General features: G+C 38.1%; 1 protein-coding gene across 1 annotated transcript in view; it reads right to left on the reverse strand.

Annotated features, from left to right (window-relative positions):
* Nucleotides 1–3,630: 3,630 nt before the first annotated feature.
* LOC131632340 (uncharacterized) overlaps nucleotides 3,631–25,647 on the reverse strand; it is a 56,699-nt gene continuing 34,682 nt past the window's right edge. The window contains exons 4-5 of the mRNA XM_058903098.1: nucleotides 4,130–4,271; nucleotides 3,631–3,837 (exon numbers count right to left, since the gene is read on the reverse strand). Of these exons, the coding sequence (XP_058759081.1) occupies nucleotides 3,631–3,837; nucleotides 4,130–4,271 (349 nt within the window). The remainder of the gene's footprint in view (nucleotides 3,838–4,129; nucleotides 4,272–25,647) is intronic.

The raw sequence follows: 25,647 nt of genomic DNA on the forward strand, positions 1-25,647 counted from the left end.
GCTGACCGATGCTTCATACACTTTCAATTGACTTTTTATTTCAAATAAATAATATAGCACAATTGGTAAGGAATTAAGGTTGCAAGTACAGGGTCCCGAGTTCGAATCTCACTTCTAACATTTTTTCCCTTTTTGGTAGAGTGTCTATAGATACTCTGGGTGAAGGAATGTCAATCTTGGTAAAGCAGAGACATTTTGGTTTCGAGAATTGCCGAGGTAGTCAGTCTAGTGTCGGATGCGTAGATGAACAAGACATTAGATGATTGTCACTACCGCGAAAAATGGATCAGAGTCGCCACTAATATATTCATCCCATCGAGGGAAAGGAATAACAGGAAACCTAACTCGAACAAGAACAAGGTCTTACGACTAGAGAACAGGGCACGGGAGTCGGTTACGCAAGGGGAAGGTGTTAGCACCCCTCACGCCCATCGTACTCGATGGTATCCACCTATGTTTGTTTCTATCTAAAGGGTGTATATCTATGTCTAAACCTAAATGCAAATGGATGCAAAAGAAATACGGGGAAAAGAAAGAATTATTTACAAGTGTGCTCGCTTAGGCCCCGCGACCCAATGCCTACGTATCCCTTACAAGGAATCAGAGCTACCGTAGTTCGGCTCCATAGTTTCCATTTGTTTTGTGTTTTTTAGTTGAACAGAGGTTAAGGTCACAATCCACGATGCTCGACCTTTGGAGACTTATACGCCTAACTTTGGAAAGGACTTAACTTGTTCTTAAGAGAAGAGAAATTGGGTTTGTGTTTTTTATGTAACTACATGATGAACAAAACCCAATACAAGGTTTCGCACCACTTCATCACTTTGTTTTAATTCGAGCCTTTATTAGGTGTTTTGAATGTTTTTGGTTGGGTATTTTTTAAGGGGAATTTACTTTGCGATTTGAATCACATAAAAATGTATAATGGTAGAGAAACAGATTAGGGAATGAATCCCACTCATTTCTCTCCCATTAGGTAGTGATTGAGAAACAGATTAGGGAATAAATCCCACTCATTTCTCTCCCACCAAGTGACTGAGAAACAGATTAGGGAATAAATCCCACTCATTTCTCCCCCACTTTTAGTAAGGTGTGATTCGCATCTTTATTTATTAATGTTTTAATGTTGAAAAGAAAAAAGAAATGAAAAAGGGGAGACTAACCTATTTTCTAGCCTAATTGTTATTCTAATTCCTATTTAAGGACTAACCTAACACCTAAAGGGAATTAACTAAGAAGAAAGTTGTTTAAGTTGACTAAAGTCAACTTTAACAACTAGGCGTATTTTAGACATTTCTCAAAATATGAAAATATTCACAAAAAGAAAGGATTAGAATCTAAACCAAAAATGAAAATATTTACAAGCAATCTTGTATTTTTATTCTAGCTAAAACTATTTTTAATGAATTAAAACCAAAAAGCTATGCATTTATATTATTTATCAACCAATCAAAAACAAGGAAATTCAACAATTAATATCAAAAAAGGGAGATACAAAATTCCTAAAATTCTAATTGGTTAAGAAAAACAATTTTTATTATTTTTTGTTTAAGCAAAATTCACATATCAAGCAAAGGGATATAAAAGAAAACTATTTTTTATTATTTACAAAAATATGTCAATGGAAGGGGGTGGATTAGCAAACAAAATATGAACTGGATTTATGTTATGCGGCGCAATGGGCTTGAAGTCAGGGGTGTGAAAAGAAAAGCGCCCTAAGGCCCAACACAGAAACGAGCCCAGGCTTATTACACTACAAATTCCATTGCTATTTCTTTTTATTATTGTCGCACGCTCGCGAAAAAATGAACAGAGTCGCCACCAATATATTTATCCCATAAGGGAAAGGGATATCAGAAAACCTAACAAAGGGAAGGAACAGGGTCTTGCAACCAGAGAATCTAGGTGCGGGAGTCGGTTACGCGAGGGGAAGGTGCTAGTACCCCACGCGCCCATCGTACTCGATGGTATCCACCTATGTTTGTTTCTATCTAAAGGGTGTATAACTATGTCTATGTCTAAACGCAAAATGAATGCAAAATGTAGGGAAAATAAAGAATTGTACTCGCACGGGCCCTACCCCGCTGCCTACGTATCCTTTTCAGGAATCAGAGTTACCGTAGCTCGGCTTACGATTTTCTGTTTGTTTTTGTGTTTTTTAATTGGGCGGCGTTAACGCTCGCGCTCTTGCATAAGGGGACAGCCTAGGATGCAATGGAGCGGAGATAACAATGCCCTTAGAAAGAAGAAAAAGAGAGATTGGTTTGTGTCTTTTAGGGTAATTCCATGATGACGAGAACCCACTACAAGGTCTCGCATCACTTCCTTACTTTGTGTTAAATCTGACCATTTATTAGTGTTTTAAGTGTTTTTGGTTGGTGTTTTTTATGGGGATTTATTTGGGACTTAGATCATACCAAAAAGAGTTTTGTTTTGCATATTTAGAGAATGCACATCGAGGCCTACGCCACAATCGTTTCTCTAAATAGCGGTTAAGAAATACATCGAGGCTTCACACCTCAATCATTTCTTCTCCGCTAAGTAAAGGAAATACAAAAAGGAGTTCTTTTGTGAGTACTTAGAGAATGCACACCGAGGCCTACACCACAATCGTTTCTCTAAGCAACGGTTAAGAAATACATCGAGGCTTCACACCTCAATCATTTCTTCTCCGCTAAGTAGGAAAGAACATACATCGGGGCCTACACCCCAATCATTTCCTTCCTACTATGAAATATAGTAACGGTATGATCTTCATCGATATTTATTAAGTATTTTAAAAGTTGAAAAGAAAAAGGGGATGACGAGGGAACTATTCCTAAATTCTAGTCTAAGTTGTCTATACAAGGGAATTAAAATGATAAAACTATGCAATTTATTAATAGGAACTATACATGGAATAAGCAAAGGAAAATCAATGTGCGACAAATAAAATTGAGAACTATAGCAAACAAAATGGCATTCACAAACATACATATATCAATTAATTATATACAAAAAATCGAGACTAAAATGAATTCCTAAGTCTATTAACAAGTTATTTACAAGGAAGTGTTAAAACAAAGAAATTTCAAACATATTGTGAAGAAAAACATTTATTAAAAGGACTAAAAACAATTAGAAAAATAACAAAAATCGTGACAATTATTTACACACCCTAAAATATCTAAAACAAATTTTTATTGGTTTTTTATTTGAGTGGAAACTGATTTATCAAACAAAAACTAGAAGAAAAACAAATTTACACAAAAAATGTAAAATGCTACTGGCAGGGGTGTATTAGCAATTTCAATATGCACTAAAATTATGTACAAGCGAAAATTGGGCCTGTTCAGGGGGGTGTGGAAAATAGTTGGCGCCAAGGCCTGGTCTATTGAGGTACGTATGTATCAGCAAAATAGGGGTATATTCCCAAAAAAGTCCCAGGCCCATGCGATCCTACGGCCCAATGCTTCACAAACCACTTGTTCCACATTCATTATTATTCTCAGCATGTTATTTTTATAGCATATGGTTTTATTATTGGCATTCAATTAGTATAGACGTTGTATCAATAGGTCATGGCTTTCTTAAGTGAGATAAGACAAAAACATTGCTGGACCAGTCATGCGCCTACACCTCATCATTCAATCATTGACTAAAAGACAAAACGCAGTAAAATGGGAACAACAGCCAACACATACGTGCCACGCATGCATAACGGAAGAGAGAGAGGAAACTATGCATAGACGCCGGAGAACCACCTCCGGTCGTCTTCTCCGGCCAACTCACGGCGAAGAGCCAACCAAAATTTCCAGAAACGCCGAGAGATGACACCTCTCTCCTCGGAATTCCACACTGATTACAGATCCGGTGTTAGATTCTATTAATCTTTGCTCTATTATTCAAACCGAACACTTCTTTCAAGCCCTAACATGAACAAAACTTCATTAAAACCGAACTTAAACGCGTGAACGAGGTTCAAATCACTCATAGCACTCAAAAGGTGATCTAATCATTCTGACAACAATTATTCAGAGCGAACCGGATCCAATCATCAAGAACAACGAAAAACTATACCAGAACGTATCATAAACACTACATGACCTATCATGTGTAGCTAGCATGCTGAGAAGTTTGCAGGACTTACCTGAACAAGTTCTTGATTCCAAATTTGAGAGCACTCCGCTTCTTGAGATATTGAAGATGATGACGCCGCAGTAGCTCCGGAATGCCGAGAAGTAGATTCAGAGGTGATGCATGATGAGAGAGGCAGAGAATCTTGCTCGTAGCTGCACTATTGAAGATGGATATAGAGCTCTGATTTGAGAAGGTGATGATGATGATTTTGACCGAAGAAGGTGGTTGTGGTGGTGATGTTCAAGGTGAGTGGAGGGAGAAGGTTGTTATGGCAGTTAGGAAACGGTTAGGGTGGTTGAGAGATGAAGAGAGAGATGCGTGTAGAAGAGTTTGTTGAAGATGAGGGGAGAGAGAGAGTGAGAAAGAAAAATGAAGTGCTTTTGTAAAACTGAGAAAAGTGAAGCGTGGACCCTTGCTATGAAGAGATTTTGGTATTTATATGGTGAGTGAGGTTGCATGGCATAATGTGTGGGTGCATGTAGTGTAGTATTCCCTTGGAGCTTAGTGAACAAGTTTGGATTTGTGGTAGGTTACAACATGCCTTTCACGTGCATGGCTGAGTATGGGAATGAAGCTTGGGTGAATAGTGTAAAGAGAGTGTGAGAGTTTTCCTTTGGTTTCATGATGAAATGCATGGCTTTGAAACTTTACAACTCAATAATCCCATGACCATTTTACGTGAAATTGAGGCCAAGTGAAAGATGGGATATGGTAGAACATACTTCATGTTGGAGTTAGCTTGAGATGTTGTTCAGAAACTCTCCAAAATTGCCTTGGAACATGATGATGCATAACTTATGTGAATGCCTGTATGCATGACCTAAGGCCTGGCTTGATCCTTGTCCAAATGAACTTTTGTAAGAGCACGACTTTAGAGCTTTGTATCTTGCTGATCATGCTACCAAAATTAATTGCCATTAGCTTGTTGGATAGAGGGCATGGCAAGGATGAATTTGGCACTGACGTTGGTCTCAATGGAAATTCGTAGAATCCTAAAATTAGTTTCAAATTTGGCGCGCCAAGTGTTTGACGAAATGCTGCGCGCGTGACTTGGATTTCTGTCTGGCCAGAAGCATGATCTTGGCATTGCGAGAAGGCCACTTTGGAGGCTCATAACCGATTCATTACCCACTCAATGGACTTGGTTCTTGTTTCAATGGATAGAGGAAGTGGCAAAGAATATACTTGTACCAAGTTTGCTTTTATAGGGGCCCTGAATTGGCATATAATTAGCTTCAAATTTGGCACGCCACGTGCTCGATGAAATGCGTCACGTATGACAAGGAATATGCCCAGCTTCATGACTTGATTCAGATGAAAATCTTCCACTTCCAACCTTAATAACTCTTGATCCAGGCTTCAAATGGAAAAATGTTCAACTACAAAGTTGCTCTCCTCCATGAGAGGAACAACTTTGATGTGGGAAATTTCTCCAAATAATGTCATTTGCCACGTGTAAACTGATGGTGAAGTGGACTGTTCATCAAACTTTTAAGAGCCAAAAAATTTTCTAAGTATGAAACTTTCCACATTGATTTTTTCTATTTTTGGCAACTTTTGTCAAACTCTCGATTTTATTCATTTCTCGACTTTTCTTGACCGATTTTCCACCAAAAGTCAATATTCGACTAATTCTTCCGATTTCGACCCAAAAGTCAACTGTTCTGATTTTTCTCCGATTTCAATGAAATTCCCGATTAATCCACTTCTAGCCAATGGAAATCATCTGAACGCCTCCACACGGTCATCTTACCATCTCCTTGCATAAAATCAACTATTGATCAGCGTATTTGACCAAAAAGTCAACTGCGTTGACTTTGGTCAAGAAACCCTAATTCAGGATAATCCGATGAACATCGAGCTCGTACTTTTCAACCAATGCCTTGAGTTGAGAATGAGAAAACCCTAATCCATGAGGACTTCAATGAACATAGAGCCGCATGATTACACCTCAGATCCACACATTTGGTAGGAAATCCTCTGCCATAAAAGCTATCCCTTGCTAGTCTCTGATTAATACCAATGATATGAATGCATGAGTTGGATTATGATCTAATGATGTATGTATGTGAATTATAAGCCAGATAAATAAGGGTAGGACAAATTTGGGGTATGACAGCTGCCCCTATTTAATCGTCTTAAACCTGAAGGTGAGATTGGCGCTAGCCTTTCGAACATTCGAGGTAGAAGGAGATTAAATATCCAAGACTTGAAATTTGTCCTTAAATGATGGTGTAAGTGTTATTCTTATTTTTTTTTGTTCTTGTTTTGATATCTGCTGGGGAAAGAGAATTTTTGTTTTTTCCGGTGGTAGAATTTACGGTGAGTAATGGATTTGAATGGGGATAGCTTGTAACGTAACCAAGGTGCGATTACAAGGTTCTCAATAGAAATGATTGTTGTATGAAACTATGATTGGAAGGGAATAGATCTCGTGCGATCTACGACTCAACATCGACTCGACAACAGGAGAGGAAAGAAAAGATCTCGTACGATCTTCAGGGCAGAAGGGGGAAGATCTCGTGCGATCTATGACTCAACATCGACTCGACAACAGGAGAGGTAGGGAAAAGATCTCGTGCGACCTTATGACCTATCATTGGGAGAAGACCTCGTGCGACCTTCGAAAACAGGAAGATATGGATCTCGTACGATCTACGACTCGACATCGGGAGAAGACCTCGTGCGACCTTCAAAACAGGGGGAAGAGTAGATCTCGTGCGACCTATAGGACCAAAGGAGATAGATCTCGTGCAACCTACGATTCAACATCAAGAGAAGATCTCGTACGACCTTTAGGACGAAAAGGGGATTGATCTCGTGCGACCTACGACTCAACATCAAGAGAAGATCTCGTACGACCTTCAGGACGAAAAGGGGATAGATCTCGTGCGACCTACGACTCAACATCAAGAGAAGATCTCGTACGACCTTCAGGACGAAAAGGGGATAGATCTCGTGCGACCTACGACTCAACATCGCCTCGACATCAGAAGGAGGGAAACAGAAAGACTTCGTGTCAGACGTTTGTCAGGAATTGAGGACACCTCGTATCGGCACCACAGCTTAAGAGTGTTTGTAGTATGATAGCAGATATCAGGCAAAGTTTGTACAAGTAACAACTTTGAGAGGATGGGTCATTGTTCTGATTCAACATTGGCTCTTATTATCTGGCTTATGTTCCGTATGCATGTTTGAGTTTTTATGGCGTAATGATCCACTGTAATGGATATGCTACGCTTTCGAGGATGCAATGCTATATGCAATGGATTCTATATGCAGAGAGTGCCAAATAAAGGCCCTTGGTGGGACAGAAGAGTAGGATCATTGGGGTCCGTTGCTTGTGATCTTGAGACACCATTGTGGGTGGGCGTTGGAAACCTCATAGTGCCAAAGATGATTGGCAACTGTGTGGAGGATTAGAACATAACTCTGTTGGGGAGGAAGTGACTTTGCTCGACTTTCCTTACATCCTATACTGCTTGGGGAAACGTGAGTTCTGATGGACACTTCCTTGTCTGCCGTATAGGGGAGAGACATGGATTTCTTCAGGTGTCCTGTGCTTACCAGTACTGATGAATTATACGCTTGAACTTTCACGCGGGATGATGACGACCTTTGTGGCATGTCATAAGCCAAGATGACGACTAGAACCTGCAACCTGCACAGAAAACAACGTTTGGATGCAAATAATGCCCCTTAGAACACTTTTATGTTTAGGTAACATCATGTTTCGTTTTGATTTTGTGATTATTATTCCCCATGCTTTCAATGCAATGTTTAATAGCGAATTAAATCACACCTCGCATGTGAAAAAAAATGAAAAGCAGGAAAGAACACTTCTTATCAAAAGATCATTTTATTGATGGAATGCCTATGAATAGGCTTCTGTACAAGGAAGCAACTCCTAAATGAGGTAGTTGCGAAAGGAAAATAAAATGCAAAAAGCAAAATGGCAAAGAGAAATGCTCGAATTTCCATTAAAACTGACATTGCTACAATTCCCATATCCTCGATCCTCTCAATGCTTTGCTTCAGAAGGGTAATGGTTGGATTGATCTGTCCGTTCTCCCAAGGGCGTATAGGGGTCTTTGTGAAAGATATTCAGACTGCAGCCTCTCGCTTTTGATCCCTAACTTTTGCCTGGATCGCCCTTTCGGGTTTTCAATCCAGCGGGATGCCCCTTTTTGCCTAAGTCGCCCTTTCGGGTTTTCAGCTTAGCGGGTTATTCTTCTTTTTTTTTTGTTTTATCCCTAATTTTTGCCCAAACCCTTTTGGTTTGCCGAGATGCCCTTATTTTTGCCTAGGTACGTCTACCTAGCGGGTCTTTTATGCGTAGTATTTTTTGACTGAGTCTGAATTGACTGGAAGTGGAACGTCTTCCCCATCCATCTTTGTCAGGATTAAAGCACCACCTGAAAATGCCTTCTTTACAATGTATGGTCCCTCATAGTTGGGAGTCCATTTGCCCCTTGGATCGGCATGAATTGGCAAGATCTTCCTTACGACTAGGTCACCTGTGTGGAATTCTCGAGGCCGAATCTTCTTATCATACGCTTTCTTGATATTCTTTTGGTACAACTGGCCATGGCAGATAGCAGATAAGCGTTTCTCCTCGATTAGATTGAGATGATCAAGCCTCGTTTGAACCCAATCTGTTTCAACGAGTTTGGCGTCCATCAAGACTCTCAACGAAGGAATTTCCACTTCGACAGGTAGTACGGCCTCCATACCGTAGACAAGAGAGAAGGGAGTTGCTCCAGTTGAAGTACGAACCAAAGTTCTATAGCCATGCAAAGCAAACGGTAACATTTCATGCCAGTCTTTATACGTTCTAACCATCTTCTGGATGATCTTCTTTATATTCTTGTTAGCAGCTTCGACTGCGCCATTCATCTTTGGCCGATAGGGTGATGAATTGTGATGTTCGATCTTGAACTCTTTGCACAACTCTGCCATCATCTTGTTATTAAGATTGGACCCGTTATCAATGATGATCTTGTTTGGAACCCCATATCGGCATATGATTTCTTTCTTGATAAAGCGAGTGACGACTTGCCTGGTTACGTTCTTGTAAGAAGCAGCTTCCACCCATTTGGTGAAGTAGTCGATAGCAACAAGAATAAATCTATGCCCATTTGAAGCTTGTGGCTGTCGCGGGCGAAAAACCGTTTTGTTCCTCTTTTTTGTGGGATGAGACACCTGATGCCTTCTTTGGGCTCGAGTGCTCATAAAAAATGATTTTTCTTTGTTTCGACCAAACTTTTTATTATTTCCAAAGGAGGAAAAGGAAAAAAGCTGCAATAACCTAAAAGTGGGGGGAGAGATCTTTGGGTAAGAGGGTTGGTTATACGAAGGGAAGGTATTAGCACCCAACGTATCTGTAGTACTCTACAGGTTTCTTTTCTTTGTTTTTCATTCCATATTGTTGAGAGGTTCTTGTGAAATTGGTGGGACCTAAGGTGTTTGTTTGATTATGCTCGCAAAGATCATCGCGATCCTCTGCATACATATCCCTTAGAGGGAATCAGAGCATCTGTAGCTCGGGGTCTACGGGTGCTAAGGTTTGAATGGTTTTTTTGTTTTGTTTTGCTCGCCAAGGATCGACCTTGTGCCTACGTATTCTCAAAGGGATGTTGAGAAAGTCAGAGCAATCGTAGTTCCCACTTATGCTAGTGGAAGCAAAGGAAAATAGACAAATGTCGTCTAAATGCTAGATGTATCTAATCTATATCATCACATACATCTGTTTGTTTTTTATTTGTTTAACCAGCCTTGTGGCAAAAACTTTCAATGAAGTCAGCCTTGTGACAAAAAGTTTTGATTAATCAGCCAGCCTCGTGGCAAAAGTTTCAATGAAGTCAGCCTTGTGACAAAAACTTTGATTAATCAGCCAGTACGGTGGCAAAACAGTTTGATTGATTAGCCAGCCTTGTGGCAAAAGAAGATTGATTGATTAGCCAGACTTATGGCAAAAAAAGTTTGATTGATTGATTGTTTGTGATGATATATAAGAGATACTCCTAGCATAGAGATGAAAAATGTCTAATCTCCTAGGGTATTTGATTTGGATATTGGGGATGCTTATAAGAAGCCCGTGGGTCCTTGTACGAAGCCCAAGAGGAGGCTATCCGAGGGTCCTTGCATTGTAAGCCCAAGAGGAGGCTATGGGAGGGACAATCCAGGGTCCTTGCATTGTAAGCCCAAGAGGAGGCTATGGGAGGGTCACTCGTTTGTACAAAGCCCAAGGGGAGGCATGGTATAGTTGGTTTGAGCTCTTAGAGCGATTTCACCGGGAAACCATACTCTATGTCCTAACCTAAACTAGTGGAGATTCTTTGCACGAAGCCCAATAGGAGGCTATGGGGAACCTAGTGTTGTACTAAGTTGAACAAGTATATATAACACAATCACAAGTATGAACAAGTACGAACAAATATGAACAAGTACATGAACAGATATGAACAGTTATACATATATGACAAAGTGTGTGTATATAATGGAGTTTATGAAGGAAATATACCTGTAAGCATGATCCATTTGTATACACAGGGCTCGGGACTCATATTCGGGGAGAAGTCCACTTGAATTTATTCAAAGCTATGTAAACAGGTATTTACAAGGGGCTTGGGACTTATACCTACATGGAGGCCCATGGTATATTTTTGGGAAGATTTAAAGAAACCTTCATTTTTGGTTTGTTATTCAGGGTTAAAAATCAAACTGATCGAGGTATGTACAAAAGAAAGTGTATGTACAAAAAAGCGTACAATGAAATACCTAATTTCATGTACTGGAATGGGTATGTACAAAAGGGCTCGGGACTTATACCTACATGGAGGCCCATGGTATATTTGAAAAGTTTTGTTTCTTTGGAATTTTGTTGTTTTGAAAATGATTTGAAAATGATTTGAAAATTGTTTTGAAAAGATTTTGTTTTGAAGAAGTTTTATTGTTTTGAAAACTGTACAAAAGGAAAAAGGAGTGGGTCTTATACTCTCTAATATTCGAGAGGCCCCTGTTTTATTTTCATAAAACAGGGTGGATGGTTTGAAAAAGATGTGTGATTTGTTGTTAAAAAAAACTGTTTGAAAGTTTTGGAAAAAAGTTTTCTGTACAAAGAAAGACGAAAGGGACTTATACTCTCTAATATTCGAGAGGCCCCACATCGTTTTGAAAATCAATTGATCAATTAAAAAGATTTAATCAAAAGTTTCCTTTGAAAATAAAAAAGAAATGGTTTATCGTTTTTGAAAAGAATCGCGATCGCTCGTTTTAAAACGATTTGAATTTTGAAAGAAGTCAATTTAATCAAGATAAACAAAAGATTATTCTCAATTAACACTTAGATGATTAGGGTTTGATCACAAAAAATATTTACAAGTGATTAGGTTTGAAAATCAAATGAAAAAGTAGTATTTAAAAGTATTTAAAAACATTTAAAAATATGTCATTTTAAACCTATTTAAAAATGTATCAAATAAATATTTTTTGGTGATTTTTTTTGGTATTCATAAAATATGTATATTAAATAAGAAGTGTTCAAAAAATGAAGAAAAAATAAGTTGATTTGATTAGTTAAATTAATTAATGAAGTTTGTTAAAAAAATGAAAGAAAAAAAGTGTTAAAAAAAAGGTTTTGGTCCCTAAGGGTGTTGAACCCGTGACCTCTCTCTCACCAGCCAAAACAACAACCAACTGAGCTGCGCGCGCAGCTTGTTAATGATACGCCTTCAGTTTATTATATTTTAAAACCAATGTTTGAATTTCCCAAACCAAATCTGGCGCCAAGAACACAACCCTAACTGAATTTTGAATTCCTTCAAATCTGCGTTGTTTTGATCGATCAAAGGGTCTATCTCACTCGGTTTTTCACAAGGAACATGATGGTGCCCTTTAATTTCATTTATTTTTGCTCTAAGATGATTAATTCTCTGATGAACACGAAGAACCCTAATATGACAAATCTTTGTGAAATCGTGTATGATCATGATATGATGCAATTGATTGAGGGTTATTATTCAGTGATGGTGCAGAAACAAGATGGTAACTTAGTTTTTCATTTATGATGCATGTATGATAGAGTTTGAAGTTCATGAGCACTTACCTCAAAAACGGCCAAGCTGGAGATTGAATTTTGCAGAGGAGGTGTTACAGATGTTGTTGCTTGATCTGGACAGCTTCAATGAACCTTAGGGAAGGTGTCTGGATGCTTGGAGTGAATTGAAAACACCTGGAGTAGTTGGAGGTACCCGATCTGCAGTTAAGCCCAAGTGTGAATCGAGCTCTATGATTCTGATGTTTCAGGTTGATGATGAGTGTTTGGATAGCTCATATGTGATATATGTGAGGTGTTGGAAGTGTTAATTTGTACAGAAATGATCTGGAATGAAGATTGGCATGATAAGGCTCTTTATGTGTTCATATGGAGGTTGAAGAGTGAATCTGAGTTTTGGGGTAATTTGGGGTGTGTGAGTGGTTCAAACACATCCCATATGATGTTTATGAGTTGCTAGAACCATCACTTTGGCCATAACTTCAAGGGTTTGGAGGTTGAGTTTTCTACCTCTTTGGAAACTATGAAACTTGCAATTCAAGAAAGAAGAGAGAAAACCTATAATTGTGAGGTTTTGGTGTGAATTGAAGAGTGATTTGCACCTCTATTTATAGGCCAAACATTCTGAACTCAGAGCTTTGCAACTTGCTTCTTATTTGGTGATTTGGCACTTAAAGGATAGAAAGGAATCTTACCATTAAATGCATATGGTTAAAGTTACTAAACCATGGTTAAAATTGGCTATGCTTCTTATCTCTTTCCCATCTGTCTCAAATCAGAAAATATCTTCCAATTATTGCCTCTATGTATCATTACTTGGTCCATTTGGCAATTTGGCTCATAACTTTGGCAAAATGACTTGAAATTTCAAGTGAAAAGTTCACTAATGGCAAAATTCAAAACCATAGCTACACTTCAAATTTTTTTATGCTCTTGGACATTTTGGAAAGCTCATGTTACACACTTCAAAACCCTAGTTGAAAGTTTCTTCAAGATCCTTAAGGAAGTGGGTGAAAAAGATCCATGAACTTTGAGAAAAATGAAGTTTTAAGTGAAATTTTCAAAAGATGCCAACTTTGAAGCTCCATATCTCTTAAATGGTTGATCTTATGGAAAAAAATTATATGTGTCAAAGTTGTTTATTGGATCAAAATCTACAACTTTCATGTTGGAAGTTTTTTTCAGTTTGTAGGTGAAATTTTGAGTTATTCCCTTTCAAAGTTTGGAAAAAACCATGAAAAACACTTAGAAAAATTTTCTAAGTATGAAAGTCAAACTTTTGACTTTTTGATTCTTGATTGATTTTCTTGATTTTTCTTGATCAAATGACTTCTCATATCATATATTGATGATTTAAAACTTCAAAAGTCATGGTTGACCAAAATTCCCCAAAAGTCAATGGTGATCTTGTACAGTTGACTTTTTCAGACGAATCGCGTTTCTGGAGTTTTTAATGAAACAGGCTATCCTCATCAAATGAATGGTATGAATGGATCACATTGAAGCATTAGAGGATATTGAGCCATGGATTGAGTTGTGACACCATGTCTTGATTAAAAAGTCAGTTATTCAGTGAATTAGGTCAAAAACCCTAATTGTCGACCAGATGAAATTGATGACTGTGGATCTTGAATTGAGATGTAATCTCCATTGGATATTGTCATAGGGATTATTTGAGGATGATTGAAACCTTTGATTGACTTCCTGGGGGTTTTTAGGGTTTCCCAAATGTGATCCCTGATTTTAGTCCCTGATAGTTCAAAACCCTGATCTGAGGATTTGTCTGATCAATCTTTGTGTAGGAGATGTTATGAGCCAATGGATTAGGTCAAAATGATGCACTTGAGGTCTTGATATCATGTCCCAAGTCACTAGGTCAAATTCTGAGCAGAAGTCAGGAGTATGTTGTCTTCAGGCAAAACCCTAGTCTGGTCGATTCAAAGCTGTTGAGCTTGTTGACATGAATCTCTGAGGACCAAATATTGATTGTAGATGAATATGATTCTTTGAGATGAAGGGAGAACAAAACCCTAATTGATTGTTACTTGTACTGATGAGTGATTTCCTGATCAAATCCTGCTGAGTCACAAGTAGCAAACACAAGCTATGCAATTTGTTAGAGATGCAAATGATGCATATGCAGATGATATGAGGTGGTATCTTAGGTCAAAAATTGGGGTATGACAGATGCCCCTATTTAAGTTTCTTCAACCTGAGACATGAAGATTGAAAAATCTTCGTTTTGATAGGGTGGAAGAGACTTAAATATCAGAAGACGCAAATTTTGGACCTAAGATACCAAAATTGCGAATGATGCAAGGATATCTTTACCGAGGGAATATCAAGAACTGACTCCGCTGGGGAAAAGAGATTGGGGAAGGATATCTCAATCTGTTTTAGGAAGAGAATCCGTTTTGTCTTTTCGGGAAAGCAAGTGTATGCTTCACCGGGGAATGATAGCTTTGTAAGAAAAGCTTACCTATCGACATCATCGACTATCAGCATGGGGATAGACTTGTTTAATAATGCGAAGGCGAAAGGTATGAAACTGTATTACCGACTATCAGCATGGTGATAGACTTGACAAGGTAAAAGAGTTTCAAAGGTTCGGTTAATATTACCGACTATCAGCATTGGGATAGACATGTTAAATAATATAACCAGAACAAAAGGGTTACCGACTACCAGCCTCGTGATAGTGGTTCTGAAGACATGATCAATTATCAGCCAAGTGATGAAATGATTCTGGAGACTTTGCTAGGGGAATTACTGGATATTCAGCCTTGTGAACAGTAATAAGGCCCTGATTGTCAAATGGTCTTCATGATTGATTTCCTTGAGAGGAAAAAACTTTTGAAAGAGACATAAGCTACTCAGATGACGAGGCTATTACTTATTGTCTATTCTTCACGACTCTATTTGAGGAATCGGAATTTGAATCTCTGGTAAAGACAAGGTTCTAACCAAGAATGAATTGGAAAGAGACAGCCAAACAAGACTTTGTACCCAATGAGGAGTGAACTCGACTGGGGATTTCTCCTTTGTTTTGGAGAGGAGAAACTAAAGCAACCTTCTTCCACGAGGAATGATCTCAGTGGGGAACTGGAGAAAGAAAGGATGTTATTTCTGCTTATGGGTGACAACCTACTGGAGAGATGACACGCCCATACTTGTTTCTTTTTTCTTTCTTTTTTTTTTTTTTTTTTTTTTTTGCTTTTTCTCTTTTTTCTTTAGGATAGATATATCCTGAACAAGTGATTTTGAGGCAAACATTGAAAAATGCAAGAATGCATAAATGATGCAAATATGTATGAATGATGAATGTCATGAATGTAGCATGCATACTGACGATACTGACAGACAGAGGAGTATATACTGGAGAAGGACCGACGTCGCAATACAACCAGATACTTGGCAAATGTTCTTCAACACGGTGTAGATAACACAGGTGATGAATGGTGTTGCATGTTTTAAACTTTTCTGGGGAAGATAAGCATCTTTTCTCATTGAGATGGAAGAACCTCTTCACTGGAGATGGAAAATCTTCATCACTGGGGATAAAAGAACTTCTTCACTGGGAATAGAAGAGCTTCTTCACTGGGGATAGAAGAGCTTCTTGTCATAATCTTTGATTCATCCTATGGAGATAGTTGTTGATGTTCCTTCTGTTGTTCACAACTCAAAGGAAAGTTTCGCTTTTATTTTGAAAAAGAAAAGTGAAGTAAATTCATTTAAAACTTATTTTTTTCTTTTTTGTTTCAAAAGTGAATAACACAATTAAAGCGTCATTTTGTAAGCTGAAAGAAATTAAAGATTGCAAACAAATGGGCACAAGGCTCAAATTTATTTAATAGGATGGTAATCAGCTAAAGGCGTGATTCCATAGAGTATTTACAAAAGTTGGAAATGGTAATTATGCGGAAAAAGCTACATTGAAAGCAATAACCACTATTCCCCCTTAACAACTTTGAGTTCCAACTGTGTTTGTCGCTTCAGATTGGTGATGATTTGATTGAAGATCCTTTGATGAAGTTGTGGACCGTCCTTTCGGGCCATACCCCTCCGTGGGTGGGATACGTGAACTGACTCTTTTTTGTCGATCGGACGCTTTCGCGTCACTTTTGAAAAAGTTTACAGAGTCGCCACCGACCTTTTATTTTATCCAATGAAGGAAAGGTTTATAAAAGAAACAGAAAAAAGACCTTTGAGAGATTCTGGGTAAGGGGGTAGGTTATACAAAGGGAAGGTGTTAGCACCCTTTGTATCCATGGTTATCCATGGGCTCTTTAGTTTGCTTAGCTCATTTGCTTTACTTTTCAATTGATTCGGAATGCTTTACCTGTGTTTTTGAAATACCTTTGCAAATAGAATTTGTAATGATCCTTGTGCGGATATATACAAATGCTTGTTTATCTTTCGAAAGATGTTTTGAAAAGATCGTTAATTTTGTAATGATCCGTGTTTGGATGTATACAAAATATTGTCTTTTGGAAAATTCGTTTTAAAAAAACAACAGTGTATGAGAATTTTGTTTGTTTTGATTTTGAGCAAGCAAACTAGGAGGTCTACCCTGAGTTAGGAGGTCTTTATCCTTGTTCCCTTTAAAAATCTATCCATTCGTCGGATATAAACAAAAGGTTCGATTTTGTACTCGAAACAGTAGAAATGTAACTTTGATTTTGAAAAGAGTGAAAAGGGGTTACCCTAGGAGGTGCAAATGTGATTGTGATTGAATTCAGATATTTATCTTTGAAGTTAGTGATCTGACGGTTCAGTTTTATCTTTGACATACACGCAGTTTATATGGGTGCTGGAAATTAAAATGCGGAAATGTAAAGTGCAGAAAGTAAATCTACGCTATTACATCGATTGTGCGGGAAATGTAAACTAGCCTATTTACATGAATTTGACATCCTATACATTTATCTAGGAATTTTAAATTGCAAGAAATAAAAGGCATATTTTTTGTATTTTTGTGATTTATTTTAAATATAATTAATGCATTATTAATTAATTTAAAATAAAGAAAAGATGGAAATATGATTAAACCTAGCAAATAAGTTTAAAAATATGTACAAAATGTTTGTTAATTGATTTTAGAACAAAACTAATTTTTTTGGAATTTTTGAAATTGTTTTTGGATTTTTTAAGTTAATTAAAACATAATTATATAAATAATTACACAAATAATTAAGACTTAATGATAAAATTATCCTAAATATGTACAAAATTAGTTTATGATATATAAACAATATTTAACACAAAGAACAAATTTTTTATGATTTTTTGACTAATTAAAATAATTAATAAGCAAATATATAAATACATACTAATTAATTATGAAAAATATTGAAATTTTGAAGAAAAATAAAATATTTTTATTTCAGAAAATAATATATTATTTTTGAAGTTTAAAATATTTTTTGTGGAATTTTTTGGAATTTAAAACTATTTTTAATTATTTTTGCAATAAAAATAAAATAAAATAGAAAATATAAAAAGGATACTTATCAAGTGTGGAATTTGATGAAGGTGCATGGTGTGGTTGCATGTTTTGGAGCGTTGGATGGTGGGATTGATGAGATCAAGGACCCAGATTTGAGGGCGCATGATGTGATGGTGGGGAACACACACTGAATCCAAGGAGATTCAAACCTTCTGCGTGGGGCCCACGCTGGATTGACCAGCGAATGAGAATTGAGGGAAGGGCCACGCATGCAGCGTTGAAAAGTCAGGCGAACCACGCTTGGACGCGTGGTCGTCTTCAACCTCCAGAAGTGAGGTTTTCAGCTTCAAATAGCGGGGGTTTTTAACCTCCCCTATTTGGACGTTAAAAAATCAGTTTTTTAACAACTTGTGAACCTGCAAAAAATACGAGTTAGCAATAGAAACAAGTGACCCAGATCCACTAATTAGAGTGTCCTGAATCCAAATATGTCATTTGTTTTAAGGTTTGAAGCTCATAGCTATGGATTCGAAGAAGATGAAGCTTAAGCACTCATGAGCTCGTTTTAATGGTGGAGCGTGGTTCTCACGTTGGAACACTCATGCTATAGTCCAGATCACACATATAGGTCCCCATAAGGATATTAGAGTGGTTAGTTTGCATTGAAATTAGTTGTACATATGAAAACGAAAGTTAGGGCATATATACATGAAGAACACTTATATGCACTACACGACTCTCATAGGCCTATATTTAGAGTTCAATCTTACTCTATTATGTTTGAGAAGATGATTAGAATGCTTGGTTTGTATTAATATTGATTGGAGAATTGAATTTGAATTTTACAAAGTTTTGAGATTTTTGGAGAATTTTTGTGATGAAGAAGGCTATGCTCTTGTTACAAATCGTGTGTCCTCTTTTGCTGAAGTATGATGCTCCTTTTATAGCCCATAGGCTGCTTGGAAGTGAAGCAAGAAACTTGGTTGCCTTTGTTGAAAGTTTTGGTTCTTTAATAATAAAAAAACTTTGAATTTTTGACCAAGCCTTGACTACATTCAATGCTCTTGCCTTGGGCATCAATCTTCTGCAGAAAATTGAATACTTTGGAGGTGAGTCATGCTTGGAGATCAAGCCACCAATTATCCATGCAATTTTCCTTTAATTTTAATCTTAAAATAAGATAAAATTATGTCAAAAATGGATAATATAGATGTGGGCTTTGTCTTGGTCGTGGGAGGCCCATAGTAACATGGCAAAGATGTTTGGACCACAAAAACTTGGCATCTTTTGGAAAAAAAACATTTTTGAGCAATGTTGATTTCATGCATTTTCCCAAAATTTAGCCAACTTCAACAAGGTGTAAATCCTTCAATTTTTGTCATATGAAGGAGATCTTGCACTTTTTGGAAACCTCAAAGAGTCCTCTAACCAATGTCTTTGGTCTCATATCAAAATGATTTTTGGTTCTCCTTGTGTGTCCATTTGAAAAAAGTGTCTTTTTGTTGACTTTGAAAATGACCTGTAATGTCTTTGGCCATATTTTTCAAATGGTGAATGCTATGACCATGGGATCAATTGCATTTGAAAGATAATTGAATTTCCTTCAAAATGAGCTTTGGTTGACATTTTTTGGATGAAGGATGAGAGAGTTATGATCAGTCAAAGTTGAGTTGACTTTTCAGGCAAAAACCCTAATTTTGAATCTTAGGGTTTTGTTGATTTTTGATCTTTCCTTGATGAATTGTGATCATCCAATGATCAAATGTTGAATCCTTTGACAAAATATGGACTTTGACAAAAAATTTCATTTTTGACTGTCAGTTGACTTTTTTGGTCAAACGGGTCGTCTGTTGACTGTTTGAGCTGCTGACGGTGCGTCTGAGTGAATTGAAGTTTGAAAATTTGTATGATGGTACTTTGAGATGTATGGATGTATATGAAATCCATTTGAGCTCTCAAAACTTGTTGCTCCTGTTAAAACAAGAAAAACCCTGATTAGGGACTGTCTGTATAGGAGGCAGTTAAGCGTACCTGATTTTTGTGCAGTGTTGAGTTTCTGCTAATCATGTGATATTCAGAAGACTTCTAACACAAAAAATCTTGGAAATTTGAATTGTGAATGATTGATTTGATTGATTGTACAAATCACTGTGAATTGTACTGTCTGCAGTTTGTCTGTCAACCGACTGTTCGTGTACTGAAGCAGCAGTTAAAGTGAAAAATCAACTGTCAAAGTTAATTTTCTTTTTTTGTTGTTATTTTTGTTTTTGTTTGGTGTGAAGCATGAAAATTTATTTACATGACTTGTTAGAAAACAGAAACATAATAAATAACTGATATTTACAGTATGCGGGCAAAATTACCGATAATAACCTGAAAATTGTTAAATGCACAGAAATAGAAATATTTGACTGGCAGAAACACACAAAATATTATCTTAGTAATTAAGCAATATTATGACAAATAGTACAACATTTAATACTGACAGTATAAATATTACATACTATTGAACAGTACGACGAATAGACGGTATGTTTAAGAAAATAAGAAACACGGCAAACTTTAAAAATGACGGTTGATGAACCATGCTATGATCAATAACATGTAGAGGATTGGGAATGCAACCATTGCAGGTCCACACTTCTCAGGACTGTGTAGGCAGAAGAAAGTCATGATCACCGTAGCAATGGTGATGACTGTAAGAAACAGCGTCTCTATCCATTTTGCCATTCTTGCTAGGAAAGAAGAAAGAAAATGGATGATGAAGTAGAAATTTGAAAGATGATTTAGAATTTGATGTGAGATTTTATGGAAGAAATGAAAGGTATTTATAGAATGGAAAGAAGGAAAGAGACGTTGGGGAATGATGTGATTCCGTACAAAAGGAAAATTTGAGTGGAAGTAAGATTTGAAAGAAAGTGTATGGTATTGTTGGGAAAAGAGAGATGGATAGAATAAAGTTGAGATTTGAATTTGGAAGGATAGATTTGAAAAGATTTTGAAAATACTGGAATATAGCACAAAAGTTAGTGGGAAAACAAAAACAATTGTTACCAGTACAGTGTGAGTTTCCTGCTTTTGCGCCTGCAAAAAGATTTAACCCTGCATGAACTGTGTTAGTACTATTTATCTGTAAAATAAATAAATAGTATTTGTGAAGTAAAGAACAGTATTTGGCGTTTGCGTAAGAATAAATTCCACTGTAAGCCAAGTTACTGTGTAAGAAAAATTCTGAAAACCAAGTTCTTCATATGTCAGGATATTTTGAAAAAATCCATGTTTATATGAGACTCTTAATTTTCATATTGAAACTTTCCTGAAAAAAGAAGTGGGCAAATTTTGGGGTATAACAGTTGCCCCTATTCAATCTTCTTAAACCTGAAGAGATTGTCTGAAATCTGAGGGTAGAAGATGATTGAATAAATAGATGCCCTGAAAATTTGCACTTACCTTGATCAACAGAGATGTTGGAAGTTGCATTTGAATGTTGTCTGTGAAATATTGTTGGCAGATTGAAACATTACCTGAGATGGGCTTTCGGATGCCACCTGGACAATGTGTTGATGGTTTGTTCATCAGAATGAATCTGTTGATTATATCTTGATGAAGGATTTGAAAGTTGATCATTGTGGAACCGTTTGAGGTATCACTTTAGATCTGCAATGTTAGATCGTCCTGGAACCGTCTGAGGTTTCGCCTTAGATCTGAAATGCTAGATCGTTCTGGAACCGTCGGAGGTATCGCCTTAGATCTGAAATGCTAGATCGTTCTGGAACCGTCTGAGGTATCGCCTTAGACTAGCAACGTTAGATGATAAATGAGTTGAGAATGAGAGTTCTTCAGAGTGAATCTTTGGTTTGATTGTATCTGAAAGGACTGCTTGTCTGAATAAGATTCAGGATGAACACTGCATGTGAGTGAGAACATCTTTGCTGAAGACATCTGTCTACCTGAAAAATCAAGTTAATAATATGCGATGTCTATGATGCATGTATGATATGAGATCCTCGAGCTAGAGGAGAAATATGCAAGTTATGTTGTGTATGAATATGCGTATGATGCATGATTGTGAATGTGAATATGAGTGTGAATGTGATGCATGGTTTATGCAGCTTAGAGCGTGTCAAGCTCCTGATTGGGAAAATAAATCCCAGCTTAGTCGTCAAGAAATGAAGGCATTGTGATTGGGAAAATAAATCCCTGCTAGCCATTTGGAAGTGAAGGCATCGTGGTTGTTGATGATCTTCTGTCTCGCTTGAGTACCCTGGGTTGGGGAAATTCTTTGAGAACCAGGATGTTCTATTGAAGGATCTTTGATTACTGCTCGGGGATGAACAGTAGTTTTGAGAGTTCGGACTGTGACGCCCTTTGGAGTGGGAATGAGGAAGATGCATAATCCTCCGATGCACTATCTGACCAAGTTTGGGTGCGGAGATCACACCTTCTGAAGACAGTAATCTGGAACAACCCTGCTGGGGAATAAGACTTCTTTCGAAAGAAAAATCTTTTTGAGGGATTTGTTGAGGAATGTGTCTCCATTGGGGAAACTTCCTTCTGATGCTGGTTTAGGATAATGTCCAAATAATTGGGACATGTCCGGAATGCTATTCCTGTTTTTCCTGGTAAACATCAATCATATTCAAATGCATATGTTCATTCAAAATATCATTGGGATGCTCGCGTATTCAAAACAGAAAAAATGTTAGTTATAAGCTGCATTGATTTTTGAAAAGGTGCCGTGATAGGCGGATTAGTATAGGGAGACAACAATCCTAGAAGTAGGAAATTGTCAGAAAGTTTTGAAAAGTATTTATGAAAAGAAATAGCTATGTGAGAACGATCCAGTCAAGTTTCAATTCTGCTATTGCCAATCCGTCTTCGAGCATCTCATCCCTCACTTGTTGGAAGAAAGTGATTGGACTGATCGGTGTCTTTGAGGTGTTGAACCTTGTCGGTGAGTAGGCAGCTGAGCGGGACATAGTTGTATGCTTTATTCCCTAATTTTTGCCTAGGCTGCCCTTTCAGGTTTTCAGCCTACCGGGATTGTATTTGTTTTGTCTCTAATTTTTGCCTGGATCGCCCTTTCGGGTTTTCAATCCACCGAGACGCTCATTTTTGCCTAAGTTGCCCTTTCAGGTTTTCAACTTAGCGAGCTGTATTTTTTTTTTTAAGCAAAGTACTTTTTGACTATGTCCGCATTCACAGGGTGTGGGAAATCCTCGCCATCCATGGTGGTAAGCAACATGGCACCGCCGGAGAATATTTTCTTGATTATGAATGGTCCCTCGTAGGTGGGGGTCCATTTGCCTCTGGGATCACCTTGTGGTAAGATGATGCGTTTGATAACCAAGCCACCAGTTTGGTATGCTTGACTTTTGACTTTCTTGTTGAATGCTTTGATCATGCGCTTTTGGTATAGCTGGCCATGACAGATAGCTGCAAGTCTTTTCTCATCGATCAAGTGTATTTGGTCGAATCGAGTTTGAATCCAATCGTCTTCGTCTAGATCGGCTTCTTTCATGATCCTTAAGGAAGGAATCTGGATTTCGATTGGGAGAACTGCTTCCATACCGTAGACTAACGAGAATGGAGTTGCCCCTGTTGAAGTACGCGCAGATGTGCGATAACCATGAAGAGCCAAAGGTAACATCTCATGCCAGTCTTTGTAGGTTACTGTCATCTTTTGTATGATTTTCTTGATGTTTTTGTTGGCGGCTTCGACAGCGCCGTTCATCTTTGGTCGATATGGAGAAGAATTATGATGTTTGATCTGGAACTGCGTGCAGAGTTCAGTAATCATTTTGTTGTTTAGATTCGTGCCATTGTCAGTGATGATCCTTTCGGGGATGCCGTACCGACAAATGAGATTGTGCTTGATAAACCTGGCTACCACATTCTTGGTGACAGAAGCATATGAAGCTACCTCTACCCACTTTGTGAAGTAGTCAATAGCGACCAGGATAAAGCGATGTCCGTTGGAAGCAGTAGGTTTGATTTCTCCAATCATATCAATACCCCACATTGCGAAAGGCCAAGGAGCCGTCAGAACGTTTAATGGAACTGGAGGTACATGCACTTTGTCGGCATATATCTGGCATTTGTGACAAGTTTTGGAATGATGATGGCAATCTGTCTCCATGGTAGACCAGTAGTAACCTGCTCTCAAGATCTTTTTAGCCATTGTATGTCCGTTGGAATGAGTACCGAAGGTACCATTGTGTATGTCTTCCATGATTTGTTCTGCTTCCTTCTTGTTTACGCAACGAAGTAAAGTCGAGTCATGGTTGCGCTTGTACAAAGTTCCATTGCTTAGGAAGAATTTGGAGGCAAATCTCCTTAGAAACTTTCTGTCGTTAATAGATGCCCCTTCAGGGTACTCCTGGGTTTCGAGATACCTTTGTATTTCATGGAACCATGATTTGTCTTCCATTTGTTTGGTATCGATCTCATTGCAGTAGGCTGGTTCGTCTTGCCTGTAAATGGTGATCATAGGAGCTTCGTCGTCCCAATTGACTTTGAACATGGATGACATGGTAGCTAAGGCATTTTTTAGACCAAAGGGCATTACTTTGTAACAAAAGGTTCCCCAGGGAGTTGTGAAGGTTGTTTTTTTCATGTCTTCGGGTGCCATCTTGATTTGATTGTACCCTGAGAATCCGTCCATAAAGGAGAATACCTTGCATTGTGCGGTATTGTCAACTAGTACATCGATGTGCGGTAAAGGGAAATCATCTTTAGGGCTTGCCCGGTTCAGATCTCTGTAGTCTACACACATTCTGACTTTCCCGTCTTTTTTGGGTACAGGCACGATGTTAGCTATCCAAGGAGGATAACTTACAACCTTTAGGAATCCGGCATTGAATTGTTTTTCAACCTCGTCTTTGATCTTTTTTGACATATCAGGCTTACTCCTTCGCAGTCTCTGTTTGACCGGAGTGCTTCCTTCTTTGATTGGCAGGCGATGAACTACAATGTCCGTGTCAAGGCCAGGCATATCTTGATAAGACCAGGCGAATATCTCGGCGTAGTCTTGCAACAATTGAATCAGTCTTTGCTTGACACTGTTTTCTAAGTCAGCCCCAATTCTGACCTCTTTCTTTTCTTCGTCACTGCCCAAGTTGATGACCTCAATCGGCTCCTCATGAGGCTGTATGGCTTTTTCTTCTTGTTCTAGAAGTCTTGCAATTTCTCTTGGCACTTCACAATCTTCCTCACTTTCGTCCTCAGTTTGGTAGATCGGATTTTCAAAGTCATGACGGGCAATAGCAGAGTCGTTATTGACTGGATCCAGCGTGTATGTGAATCTGCATGGTAGATATGTGAGTGTGTATGAAGAGAAAAACATAGCTATTTGAAAGCGAATAAAGAAAGAAAAAGGATCACAAAATTTTGAACATGCAAGCATCCCATGATTTTACTGAATGCACATAATCATGATATGACAAACCCTTTTTATAGAAGGACCGTTGTGCTAAGGCACACGGCTTTCAAGCTCATGGTTCGATTGTCCAGGAACCACTTTTATCTTTGCACAATATACACAAAGAAAACAGGAAATGGCATTTACTCCTGATCAAAGGAGATCACATCCTCTGCTTTCCAGTTGTTCAATCCACCGTTGTTAGCAGGGAGTACCCAGCTGTTCCAGTTGCAGTTGTTCTTTTCGTCTTCCGTAGCATTGATTCCGCTAGTGGGAAAATGCGTAGGTAATTCCTCAGGATAAGTTGGATGATTTGTTGGATATGAGAATCCAGGTGGAGGTCCCTCTATTGGCTGAGCGAGATGCTCGATAAGGCCGTCCCATGCAGTAGGAATGATGTTTTGAATAGAGACTTGTGCATCCTGATAAGGAGTGTATTGTGACAGATAATAACCTTCGTTGTTTGGCATCTTCCTGGCTTCTTCAAGAGCGAAGTTGTCGTCGTACTGTTCGTCCCATCCAGTCGGGACAATGTCTTTGATGGGAGTTGAAAAGCTCGGAGGAGCGGAATATTTCACCATATAGTCGTATTTGCCGCTGGGTTCT

This window comes from Vicia villosa, unplaced genomic scaffold, assembly GCF_029867415.1.
Source record: "Vicia villosa cultivar HV-30 ecotype Madison, WI unplaced genomic scaffold, Vvil1.0 ctg.000936F_1_1, whole genome shotgun sequence".
In the NCBI taxonomy this organism is placed as follows: Eukaryota; Viridiplantae; Streptophyta; class Magnoliopsida; order Fabales; family Fabaceae; genus Vicia; species Vicia villosa.